Below are 13,357 nucleotides of genomic sequence, written 5' to 3' on the forward strand. Positions count from 1 at the left end.
CACTCTTACTCTCAGACCCGGGGCTAATCTATCACAGGGAAAGGGTGTACGCACTTTGTGCAGGACAATTGAAGGCAGCCTTCCAGAACATGTAACAATGCTCTGTGTCACCGCCTGTCATTTGTGTAACAGCATCAAGGTTGCTTGGATCTCAGGGCAGCATTTATAGCGAGTACATGTTCTTATACTAAGGACTGTAAATAAAGCAGGAATCAGGAGTTATCTCTGGGACCAGGGTTGAGCAGAAGTCAACCTGGTAGATTAGCATCCAAGATGGAGTCACTTTGGTCTCCACCTCAACCCCAAGTTGTGACAACCAAAAATGTCTCTAGATATTGCCAAATGTCTTGGGTAGGGGCTAAAATCACCCCAGGTTGAGAACTGCTATTTTATATTTAGTTTTATGACATAAGTACTTCTTCCATGTTATTACAGATTTAGTAAGCATAATTTTTAGTGGCTCTATAATATTCCACTGTGGATATCATCTTCAGTCTTACATTGAGAAGAGTGACCTTGGCTGTCTTTAGTACATAGAGCTTTGCAAAATTATTCTATGACTAGGCAGGTATAATATTCCATAATCTACTGGTGGGAGTGTTTTTTAAATCGTGGTAAAAGTATATAAAATATGACATCTTAACCATTTTTAGATGTACAGTTTAGTAACATTAGGAATATTCACATTGTTGTACCACAACACTCCATAACCGATGTGAATATTTACTAGTGAATGCACTAATGATTCGTTGTTTTTATTTTTATTTTCACTTTCTGGTTCTTTTAATTATATTTTTTTATTAACCCTTATTTATGTGATGGAATGTTTTCTTTTATTTTCTTTTAATAAACAGCTTTACCTTGAAGATATGCTTGTTTCTGTTAAGGAACATGAGAATAGTTTTTTAAAAAGTATTGCAAACATTAAGTGAATACACTGTAAATTAAGTGCACACTTTATACTTTTTTTTTTTGAGACAGTCTCTGTCACCTAGGCTGGAGTGCAGTGGTGCGATCTCAGCTCACTGCAGCCTCTGCCTCCTGGGTTCAATCAATTCTTATGCCTCAGCCTTATTAATACAGTTTCATAAACTATTTTGTGTACTATTTTAGATCCCTCTGTTTGGAATCATGTCATCAGATTCTGCAGATCCTTTCTACTGGATGAGAGTTATTCTGGCTTCCAATAGAGGTATGCGTGTCTTTTCTGTCTCCACATTCCTACTCACAGCAAACAGATGGAAATGTGGATTAGCAATGAGAGTTCAGTGCCTACAGGGAGGGGAGGATATCATTGCCTAGAGAAGCCTAGCGTGTAGATAACGACACCACCATGTGATTACCGTAATCATAGAGAAATCTGTTCTTGGGTTTTCACGGACTAGAAAACCCTGATCTTCAGTGTCAAAGAAGGTGATGTCCAGGTAACATTGGAATTGGAGTCCAGGTGGGGCCTGGTGGCTCACCCCTGTAATCCCAGCACTTTGGGAGGCTGAAATGGGCGGATCACTTGAGGCCAGGAGTTTGAGACCAGCCTGGCCAACATGGTGAAATCCCCGTTTCTACTGAAAATACAAAAATTAGCCAGGTGTGGTGGTGTGCACCTGTAATGCCAGCTACTCGGGAGGCTGAGGCAAGAGAATTGCTTGAACGTGGGAGGTGGAGGTTACAGTGAGCTAAGATCATACCACTGCCAATCCATTCTGGGTAACAGAGTAAGACTCTGTCTACAAAAAAAAAAAAAGAGAAGTCCAGTGTGTGAGCCAGTGGGGGAGCTCAGCTGGAGCTGAGCCTGAAGCCTCAAGCAACATGGTTCATCTGGGAAATTGTGGCTGAGGATGCTGGACAGTGAGACTAGCAAGGGGTACAACCAGTCTTGAGGTTTCTTGCATTTAGGAACAGTGGTTGCCTCTTTTTTGGAAACACTTTTTTCGGGTGATCCTCCCACTTCAGCCTCCTGAGTAGCTGGGACAATAGGCGCGTGCCACAATGCCTGGCTAATTTTTGTAGTTTTGTAGAGATGCGGTTTTGCTGTGTTGCCCAGGCTGGTCTTGTACTCCTGGGTTCATGCCATCCTCCCTCCCCGGGCTTTCAAAGTGCCGGGATTATAGGTGTGAGCCACTGCACCCAGCCTGGAAACACTGTAGCTGGCAGATTTTTTTTTTATGTTTTTAGGTTATAAAGGTAATATTGATTTATTATTTAAAAACTGCACTAGCAGTTTGTATATAGATTTATATGAAGCTGAAAAGAAAAGTGTCACTTCTGAGGGGAGCTCTGGCGAATTTGTTAGATTGGTGACTATGCATTGAGGCCTTTTCTTTGCACGTACATTCACCTACATATATCTATATACTTCTTATAACTCTAAGATGTCCTGTATATACTCTTCTGCTACTTTGGTTCCTTAATATCTTACGTGAGCTATTAATGGCCATGTTATTATTCCATTATAAGGATATGCCGTGATTTATTTGATCATTCATTCAACACGTTTATTGAATTCGTACTGTGTGTCAGGTGTCAGCCTTTGTGTAAGGTGCCGAGATTAGAGCAGTGAACAAGACAGTGTCCCAATTGTCATGGAGTTGATATTTGCTGTTTGGGGAGGTACGTGGGGTGGGGAAGGTGCTCTAGGAAGGTGATCTTTAAAGACACCTGCAGGAAGTGAGAGAGGAGGCCACATGAAGACCTGAGGGAGGCACATTCTAGGGAAGAGCCAGTGCAGAGGCCCTGAGGGGAGCCTGTGCTTGGTGTGTTCAAAGATCATTGAGGAGGGGCCGGGCGCGGGGGCTCACACCTGTAATCCCAACACTTTGGGAGGCTAAAGTGGGCAGATCACTCGAGGTCAGGAGTCTGAGACCAGCCTGGGCAACAAATTGAAACCCTATCTCTACTAAAAACACAAAAATTAGCCAGGCGTGGTCTCGTGTACCTGTGGTCCCAGCTACTTGGGAGGCTGAGATGGGAGGATGACTTGAGCCTGGGAGGCAGAGGTTGCAGTGAGCCAAGATCACGCCACTGCACTCTAGCCTGGGTGACACAGCCAGACCCTGTCTCAAAAAAAAAAATAAAAATAAAAAAGGAATATTGAGAAGGTGAATGTGGGATGGAAGAAATGAAAGAAGAGGGAGGAATGGTGGGACCTGAGGTTGCAGATGTGTCTAAGTCAGATCATGAAGGGCTTGGGGATTGTTGGATGGAGCACATTTTAAGGAAGATGGGGAACTTCTGCAGGCCACTAGGGTCCTTTCTTGTCATATATTACGTTTTTTCCCCCTGATTTTATATCATTGTAAGCAATGCTACAATGAAGGGTATCATACCCTTCTGTAACTTTTTGATAGAATGAATTTCTGGAAGTTCAACTGTTAGGACACAGGATGGGCACACTACAGTTTTTGATAGAGAAGGCTAAATTATCATCCAAAACAGTTGTTTGATTTTCCACTCTCAGTGACAGTATATGAGAATGACCATTTCTCTCAACCGTGGATATTATTAGTATTGTAGTCTTTGTCAGTCAGACAGGTAAAAGCTGGCAACAGTTCATTTTGATTTCTTTATAGATTGGTGAGTTTGAACATTGTTTTCTGTTTTTATGGAACATTTGTATTTCTTCTGTAAGTGGACTTTTATTAGTGTGTTACATTCCTTTTTGTTATAAGTAATAGGAAACTAGATGCTTTCATAGTCTGTAGGTGTGACGATTGGACCTTCACGCTCATGGGTGAGATGCGCCTCTCTCCAGCCTTGTTAGGATCTTGGGACATGATCCATCTAACATGAAAAGAAAACGAAAATTTTTTAAATAAAGGCGAAAAATTAAGGAATAGGAAATCACTGACTAGCTTAAACAGAAACATGACATTTGCTGGAAGAATACTGGTTACTTTTTGGAATCTAAAGTGGAGGTGAACAGCTAAGCCCCAGGAGGAAGGAGAGCCTGGCCAGCCCTTAGGCCTCAGCAGCCAGGGACTGGTGAACATTTTCTGTGTGATTCAGCTCCACACTCCCAGATACTGTTTTGTTTTGTTTTGTTTTTTGTTTGAGGCGGAGTTTCACTTTTGTTGTCCAGGCTGGAGTGCAATGGTGTGATCTTGACTCACTGCAACCTCTACTTCCCAGGTTCAAGTGATTTTCCTGCTTCAGCCTCCTGAGTAGCTAGAATTACAGGCACAGGCCACCCTATCTGGCTAAGTTTTTGTATTTTTAGTAGAGATGGGGTTTCACCATGTTGGCCAGGGTGGTCTCGAATTCCTGACCTCAGGTGATCCACCTGCCTCAGCCTCACTGGGATTACAGGTTTGAGCCACTGTGCTCAGCCCCAGATTCTTTCTTTCTTAGTTTAAAATTCCAGATGACAGGTTTGGCGCCAGGCAGGATGAGCTTCGGTTAGAGTTCCAGGGTTGCACAGTACAGGTTGGGGTGCTGGGGGCCTACTCCTGTGCTGCATTTCCCTGAGAAAGCTTCATCTGGAGCAGACACATCATGTATCTGCTGTTTCCTTTTTAAATTGGTTTGTTCACTTTTTTTTTTTAATTAATTATTATTTTTTTAAAATTTTCCTGCCTCAGCCTCCTGAGTAGCTGGGATTACAGGCAGGCGCCCGCCACCATGCCTGCTAATTTTTTGTATTTTTTAGTAGAGACAGGGTTTCACTGTGTTGGCCAGGATGGTCTTGATCTCCTGAGCTTATGATCTACCTGCTTCGGCCTCCCAAACTGCGGGGATTACAGGCATGAGCCACTGTGCCTGGCCAGTTTGTTCACTTTTTAATTGATTTGTAAGAGCTCTTTGCATATTACAGAATAGAACTTTTTGTCATTTGTGTTTAATTTTTTTTTCTTCTTTTTTTGGGACAGGCTCTTGCTCTGTTGCCCAGGCTGGAGTGCAGTGGTGCAAAACATAGCTCACTGCAGCCTTGACCTCCTGGGCCAAGCGATGCTCCTGCCTTAGCCTCCCATGTAGGTGGGACCACAACAGGGCCCCACCATTTCTGGCTAGTATTTTAGTTTTTTGTAGAGAAAGGGTCTCACTTTGTTGCCTAGGCTGCTCTCAAAGTCCTGGCCTCAAGTGATCGGCCTGCCTCGGCTTCCTAAAGTGTTGGGATGACAGGTGTGAGCCACCATGCCCGCCTAAATAGTTTTATTCTAATCATTATGCTGCCTTTTGCCACGTGGAAGTTTCATAGTTGTAGCTAATCATATCTGCCGTATTTTCCTTTGTGGCTTCTAGATTTTTTGCCATGCTTAAAAAGACTTTCTTCCCCAAGATGATAAGCTACTCACCCATATTTCCTTCTAGTATTTTTGTCATTTATCCTTTATGTTTAAATTTTCTATACATGGAGGCTGGGTGCAGTGGCTCATGCCTGTAATCCCTACACTTTGGGAGGCCAAGAGGGGCAGATCACTTGAGGTCAGGAATTCGAGACCAGTCTGGCCGATGTAGTGAAACCCTATCTCTACTGAAAATACAGAAATGAGCTGGGCATGGTGGCTCACGACTGTAATCTCAGGTACTCGGGAGGCTGATGCAGGAGAATTGCTTGAATCCGGGAGGTGGAGGTTGCAGTGAGCCAAGATCGTGCCATTGCACTCCAGCCTGGGTGACAGCGAGACTCTGTCTAAAAAAGAAAGACAAAGAATTTCTATACATGTAGCGTTTACTTTGATGTAAGGCATGAGGCATGGGAATCTAGGTTTAATTTCCTAAAAATGGCATGATGTAAGGCATGAGGCAAGGAATCTAGGTTTAATTTCCTAAAAATGGCCAATTTTTTTGCCAAGGTCCATTCTTTTTTTCTCTACTGATTTGAAATGCCATATTTCCTATATCAGATATTTATTAAAGCTTGATTAAATTAATTCTGGAGCTATTTTGCAATAATAAATTTTGGTGATTTAAGAAGTCTATCTAATGTCTGTTTTCTTTTCTTTTTTTTTCTTTTTTTGAGACAGAGTCTCCCTCTATCGCCCAGGCTGGAGTGCAGTGGTGTGATCTCAGCTCACTGCAATCTGTGCCTCCCAGGTTCAAGCGAGTCTTCTGCCTCAGCTTCCCGAGTAGTTGGGACTACAGGCGTGTGCCACCATGCCTGGCTAACTTTCGTATTTTTAGTAGAGAAGGGGTTTTACTATATTGGCCAGGCTGGTCTCAAACTCCTGACCTTGTGATCTGCCTGCCTCGGCCTCCCAAAGTGCTGTGATTACAGGCATGAGCCACTGTGCCCGGCCTGTTTTTTGAGATGAAGTCTCACTTTGTCGCCAGGTTGGAGTGCAGTGGTGTGATCTCGGCTCACTGCAACCTCCGACTCCTCGGTTCAAGGGAATCTCCTGTCTCAGCCTCCTGAGTAGCTGGGACTACAGGCGCACGCCACCACACCTGGCTAATTTTTGTATTTTTAGTAGAGATGGGGTTTCATCATGTTGGCCAGGATGGTCTTGATCTCCTGACCTCAGGTGATCCGCTGGCCTCGGCCTCCCAAAGTGCTGGGATTACAGGTGTGAGCCACGACGCCTGGCCAATAAATCCATCTAATGTCTTAAACACTAAAACCTGTTTTTATTTTTTTACTATTGAGGAAGTATCTGAGATGACATAAAAAATCCCCCTTAAGGTGGAATATTTTCTGACATGAAGGCTACCTTTTCAGCATTTATGAAAACAGGATTGAAGGGAGTGATGTGACAGAGTGGCCCAGGAAAAGTCTCGGCAGTGTAGGATTACTTAATTCCATACCTTCCTTACACAATTGGCATATTTGATTTTCTTATTTCTCACTATAAATTCTTTTTTTTTTGGTTTGTTTTTGAGATGGGAGTCTCACTCTGTTGCCCAGGGTGGAGTGCAGTGGTGCAATCTCGGCTTACTGCAACTTCTACCTTCCAGGTTCAAGCAGTTCTCCTGCCTCAGACTCCTGAGTAGCTGAGGTTACAGGTGCCCGCCACCACACCTGGCTAATTTCTGTATTTTTAGTAGAGATAGGGTTTCACCTTGTTGGCCAGTTGCTCTGGAACTCCTGATCTCAAGTGATCCACACACCTCGGTCTCCCAAAGTGCGGGGACTGCAGGCATGAGCCACTGCGCCAAGCCTATAGTACTTTTTATTCAGGGCATTGTTGCAGGATTGTGTTAATAAATGAGAACTTTTCTTAGCAATTAATGTTTAAGAAATGAAAATTTGCTTGTTAAAATTTACATGTGTGTTTCAGTTGAGATAATTAGGGAGTGGGACACCCGTAAATCCGTTTGTATCGTGTACAATAAACATTGCACACTTCTCTCCCCTTCCTCTCCAGGAACTTTAATGGAATTGGGTATCTCCCCAATTGTAACATCTGGTTTGATTATGCAGTTGTTAGCTGGAGCCAAAATCATTGAAGTGGGAGATACACCGAAAGATAGAGCTTTATTCAATGGAGCCCAGAAACGTGAGCATTAACGCAGTTCAAGAGCGTTTTCCAAGTTTGAGACTGCTTGCGGTAAAGATGTTTTCTCGGGCTTTCCTTGTTGTTGGTGGTAAGCGTGCTCTCCTTTCCCCCACTTCTCGTCAGTGTTTGGTATGATCATTACCATCGGGCAAGCCATTGTGTATGTCATGACGGGGATGTACGGGGACCCTGCGGAAATGGGTGCCGGGATCTGTCTCCTTATCATTATTCAGGTAAGAAATCCTGTATTTTCCTATGCAGATAACAAAACAGTTTGATTCCTTTTTTCTTTTCTAACAGTTCTTTAGGTGATTGACTTGTTCATTTTTTTACCTTTGAATTATTTGATTATAGTATCTTGATCACTGAAGTGATATGTGTACATTTTAAAAAAAATCTTCTATGACCATGATGTGTTCAAATTGTGTTGATGTGAAAAATTCAAATTTATTCTAAGAGCTTCATAACTGCACAATACCAAGAATTATGGATCAACTGTATTGATTCTTGAGATGCACATTTGTCACATTGTGATGTCTCTGGAATCAGGATGTTTCTGTACAGTAAATAGTGCAGTCCGCCAGGAGACTTGCAGTCCGCCAGGAGACAGTGAGTGGTGTTGTCACTGCCCGCGCGTATGTCAGCTTGTTCACGTCGTCCTGATGTTAGTTGGCTGAGTGCGTTCTTACAGAACGGCTGTTTGAGTTCAGTTGCTGTCTAAAGGTGTTCAGAAAATCTGCTGTGATTTGTTATTGAAATGAAGGTTATTGTTTAAATATAGAAGGGCAAACTAGATGACAAATATCTACCTCGAGGTCTAAAATACCTTTTTGTAAGTAGAAATTAAAATTCGTTGTAATAAGGTATTGTGTCACAAGTTAATTGGCAGTATTCTTTTCTTAGTAGTACACAAAATAATGTTTTAAATGGTAATATCTTAGAGTCAGTGAAACACTATTTATACACACATAAATATGTTCTATGGATTTTTTAAATGGATGCTTGGGAATGGAATTTTTTTTTTTCTTTCTTTTTTTTTTTGGTGAGATGGAGTCTTGCTCTGTCGCCCAGGCTGGAGTGCAGTGGCATGATCTCAGCTCACTGCAAGCTCCGCCTCCCGGGTTCACACCATTCTCCTGCCTCGCCCTCCCCAGTAGTTGGGACTACAGGTGCCCGCCACCACGCCCGGCTAATTTTGTGTGTTTGTGTGTGTGTGTGTGTGTATTTTTAGTAGAGACAGGGTTTCACCGTGTTAAGCAGGATGGTCTTGATCTCCTGACCTCGTGATCCGCCCGCCTCGGCCTCCCAAAGTGCTGGGATTACAGGCGTGAGCCACTTGCAAATGGAATTTTTAAAGGTCAACATAATTATCAGTGTCCTAAGTATCTTTTTTTTTTTTTTTTTTTTTTTTAGATTTAGTATCACTCTGTTGCCCGGGCTAGAGTGTAGTGGCACGATCTCAGCTCACTGCAACCTCCGTCTCCTCTCCCGTGTTCAAGCAATTCTCCTGCCTCAGCCTCCTGAGTAGCTGGGATTACAGGTGCCAACGACCACGCCCAGCTAATTTTTTGTATTTTTGGTAGAGATGGGGTTTCACCATTTGGCCAGGCTGGTCTTGAACTCCTGACCTCGTGATTTGCCCACCTCAGCCTCCCAATGTGCTGGGATTACAGACGTGAGCCACCACGCCCAGCCCTAAGTATCTTAAAGTATGTTAAGTTTAGAAGATATTTTTCTGTTGTACAATCCTTAAAAACCATTTAGATAAATTACCCAAGAACAGATTGTACGTAAGTTATCTTTCTTGTGTTTTGAAAAGAAGTTTGTTTAAGTTAATAAACAGTGGGTATCTGAGGCCAGGCACGGTGGCTCATGTCTGTAATCCCAGCACTTTGGGAGGCCGATAGGGGCAGATCACGAGGTCAGGAGATCGAGACCATCCTGGCTAACATGGTGAAAACCCGTCTCTACTAAAAATACAAAAAAATTAGCTGGTGTAGTGGCGGGTGCCTGTCGTCCCAGCTACTCGGGAGGCTGAGGCAGGAGAATGGCGTGAACCCGGGAGGCGGAGCTTGCAGTGAGCCGAGATCGCGCCACGGCACTCCAGCCTGGACAACTGAGTGAGACTCTGTCTCCAAAAAAAAGAAAAAAGTGGGTATCTGGAGTCCTGATTTTCTTGGAAATGCCTCCTCTTTTTCACTTTATGGAATTCAGATTAGTTTAGGAAATTTTTTCTTTTTTTTTGAGACAGAGTCTCGCTGTGTCGCCAGGCTGAAGTACAGTGAGTGGCCTGATCTCGGCCCACTGCAACCTCCCCTTCCTGGGTTCAAGCGATTCTCCTCCCTCAGTGTCCTGTGTAGCTGGGACTACAGGTGCCACCACGCCTGGCTAATTTTTCTATTTTTAGTAGAGATGAGATTTTACCGTGTTGGCTAGGATGGTCTCGGTCTCTTGACCTTGTGATCCGCCTGCCTTGGCCTCCCAAAGTGCTGGGCTTACATGTGTGAGCCACCGTGCCCAGCCAGGAATTTTTTTTCTATCAGTTCAAAAGATCAAGATCAAGCAAAATAATCTCAAGTACCAGTTTATTAGTATATACATTGAGAGAAGTCTGACTGTCTCAGACTGGGGTGGTTGAGCATCCTGTTTTTTTGTTTCTGTTTTTGAGATGGAGTTTCACTCTTGTTGCCCAGGCTGGAGTGCAGTGGCGCGATCTTGGCTCACTGCAACCTCCACCTCCTGGGTTCGAGCGATTCTCCTGCCTCAGCCTCCTGAGTAGCTGGGATTACAGGCATGCACCACCAGGCCCGGCTAATTTTGTATTTTTTAAGTAGAGACAGGGTTTCTCCATGTTGGTCAGGCTGGTCTTGAACTCCCGACCTCAGGTGATCCACCCGCCTCACCCTTCCAAAGTGCTGGGATTGCAGAGCATTCTGTTTTTTAAATTAGAAACGTTATGTAGGAAGCAAAATATAAGATTATTTAATGAGTGTAATTTATATCCACGAAAGTTATACTGTTCAAGAATTTATTTAGCATTAACAATAAACTGACTTTTCTAATGAGATGGAACTGTTTTGTCATTTGACTAGGGCAGGAATTTTTTTTTTTTTTGGAGACGGAGTCCTGCTGTGTCTTCCACACTGGAGTGCAATGGTGCAGTCGCGGCTCACTGCACCCTCTGCCTCCCAGGTTCAAGCAGTTCTGCCTCAGCCTCCCAAGTAGCTGGGATTACAGGGGCCTGCCACCATATTGAGCTAGTTTTGTATTTTTAGTAGAGACGGGGTTTTGCCATGTTGGCCAGGCTGGTCTTGAGCTCCTGACCTCAGGTGATCCACCTGCCTCGGCCTTCCGAAATGCTGGGATTACAGGCGTGAGCTACCACGCCTGGTCTAGGACAGGAATTTTTAATGAATGATCAAGTTCTTTGGAAGCTTTCTGATTCCCAGTGTGTTCTCATTTGGTGGAAGATACATTTTCTTAAAGAATAACTGTCAGGTGTGGTGGCTCACACCTGTAATCCCAGCACTTTGGGAGGCCAAGGAGGGTGGATCACTTGAGGTCAGGTGTTTGAGACCAGTCTGGCCAACATGGTGAAACCCTGTCTCTACTTAAAACACAAAAATTGGCTGGGTGCAGTGGCTCACACCTGTAATCCCAGCACTTTGGGAGGCCGAGGCAGGTGGATCACGAGGTCAGGAGGTCGAGACCATCGTGTCCAACATGGTGAAACCTTGTCTCTACTAAAAATACAAAAATCAGCTAGGCGTGGTGGTACATGCCTGTAATCTCAGCTACTCAGGAGGCTGAGGCAGAACCTAGGAGGCAGAGGTGGCAGTGAGCTGAGATTGTGCCACTGCACTCCAGCCTGGCAACAGAGCCAGACTCCGTCTCAAAAAATAAAATAAAATAACGCCACCAAAATTGGCCAGGCATGGCAGTGCATGCCTGTAATCCATCTACTAGGGAGGCTGAGGCAGGAGAATTGCTTGAACCTGGGAGTTGGAGGTTGCAGTGTGCCGAGGTCACACCACTGCTCTCCAGTCTGGGCAACAGAGTGAGATCTGTCTCTAAAAAATAAAAAAGATTAACTTTGTCTTTATTTCTCCATTTACAAATCACCTGATTGGCAAATTTACAGCCCTTGGGAATTAGGGAAAGAGGCGCATTGGGTGGGGAGAGAAGACACTCTGGAGTCTGATTTTAGGACCTTTCAGTGCTTGGGGTTTCTCTTCATATGCTTTAGACATCGTTGAGGGTATGGACAGGCCAATTGTTGCCTTCAGTTTTATTTCTTTATAGCACTTTATTTATGCAATCCAGAGTTTAGAATAGTCTTGATTTTTAAAAGACACTTAGAACTGGCATGTAGCTCGTAGAACATTATACATCAAGAAAATGTCTCTGGTATCTTACCTAAGGATATATTCCGATTCCTGAGGAATCTCCACTGAGTGATTCTCAGCTAGCTAGCTATAGGATTGACTTCTTACGGAGTCAGTTATGGATTTAAATTGGTATGAAATAGTGAAGCTATTTTGATGTTTATTTTCGGTAGTCAGAAATCAGAAATTGTTACAGTCCAAGAATGAAACAAGTGAAGTGGATGTACACTACTCATTTACATGAATTCTGATATGCAAATATGTGTGTTACGGTGAATTCTGTGTTCATGTGGAAAGAGATGTGTCACGTTTGATTATAGGTGGGCAGTGACCAATTTGTGGCTTTTCAAGGCATTGCTAAGATTGAAAATATGTGGATACACTGAAGAGCTATGATTGGATCAGTGTGTTTCACCCAGAAACGTAGGTTTTGAAAACTGTTTGCATGCCGTTGTGGAAGGTATTTCTCACCTTATTTGTTCATGTTTTCATTCACATGGTTAGTGTTTTTCAGCTAGTGAGTTTAGAAATCTAAATAGCAGGTCTTGATTAAATAAAAATTTTAAAAAACTATTAGAGAATATCAGTGTGCATGGCATGTAATAAAGGTAAGTGTGTTTTGACATACTTAAAAGGTAGTTTGACAAAACTAAGTTGTGTGTAGGTGCCATGCAGGGTTAAAATGTTAAGTGCCATGTTTATACCAGCTCATCATACATGTCGTCCATTCCCCGTGCACATGCGGTTAGGGTTCAGGTCCCATCACTGTAGACACTGCTGCCACTTCCTGGGTTCCTATCCCTTTTCACAGGCATTCATGATATGTACTGTCTTTTATTCCCTTAATTATAGGAACTGTCTCATTTCTTTATAATTTCTTCTTCCCTTTGGAAAAACCCGAGTTTAATTTTCACAGGACAGATATGAATGACTGTGTTGTCCAATGGTCCCTGTTCTGAACAGGGTCCTGGAGAACGAGTTGTTTCAGAGCTGCTGTTTAACAGGCCAGATATGAAGTGACTCTTTGGTAGTCGATGGTCCCTGTTCCTGGATCAGGGGTCTGGAGAACGAGTGGTTTCAGAGCTGCTGTGGGACTCTGGAGAGCTCATTTCTCAGACAGGCCCATCACGACGCTGTCTGGTGGCTGATGTTCATGGACAGCTGTTATTTCCTGCATAGGATGGGTTTCTCGATTTATGAGGGGGAGTATCTGTTCACTCATGACATGATTGTGGTTAAATAGAATCGGTAGTAAGTCCTAACCTCTACATTATTTTGTCAAAATGTCAAACTTGGTTTTCAAGCAGTAAAGGATTAGCATGATCTCTCTTAGAAGTTTGGAGAATCGTACCCTTTCTTCTGTCCATTGAAACTCAGACTAAAAGACTGTAAATAGACAAGTTAGGCTCTGTCCAACTATTGAAATGGCAGTTAAGGAAAAAACAACACTGTGTAAGGTAAGCATGTCTAAAAGGGTCTCATGTGGTTAGTTTGGTCACTCTTCCAGCAGGTGATATTGGATAAAGTGGGTACAATGAG

At 43.4% G+C, this 13,357-nt stretch overlaps 1 protein-coding gene across 2 annotated transcripts in view; it reads left to right on the top strand.

Moving 5' to 3' along the window:
• Positions 1-13,357, top strand: part of SEC61A2 (SEC61 translocon subunit alpha 2) — a 43,834-nt gene that overhangs the window by 17,027 nt on the left and 13,450 nt on the right. For both annotated transcript variants that reach the window (XM_017886669.1, XM_017886668.1), the window contains exons 4-6: positions 1,114-1,192; positions 7,302-7,433; positions 7,557-7,666. In XM_017886669.1, coding sequence (XP_017742158.1) covers positions 1,132-1,192; positions 7,302-7,433; positions 7,557-7,666 — 303 coding nt within the window. In that variant the 5' untranslated portion in view covers positions 1,114-1,131. The remainder of the gene's footprint in view (positions 1-1,113; positions 1,193-7,301; positions 7,434-7,556; positions 7,667-13,357) is intronic.

The sequence above is a fragment of the Rhinopithecus bieti genome, unplaced genomic scaffold, assembly GCF_001698545.2.
Source record: "Rhinopithecus bieti isolate Rb0 unplaced genomic scaffold, ASM169854v2 scaffold_13900, whole genome shotgun sequence".
NCBI classification, from domain to species: Eukaryota; Metazoa; Chordata; class Mammalia; order Primates; family Cercopithecidae; genus Rhinopithecus; species Rhinopithecus bieti.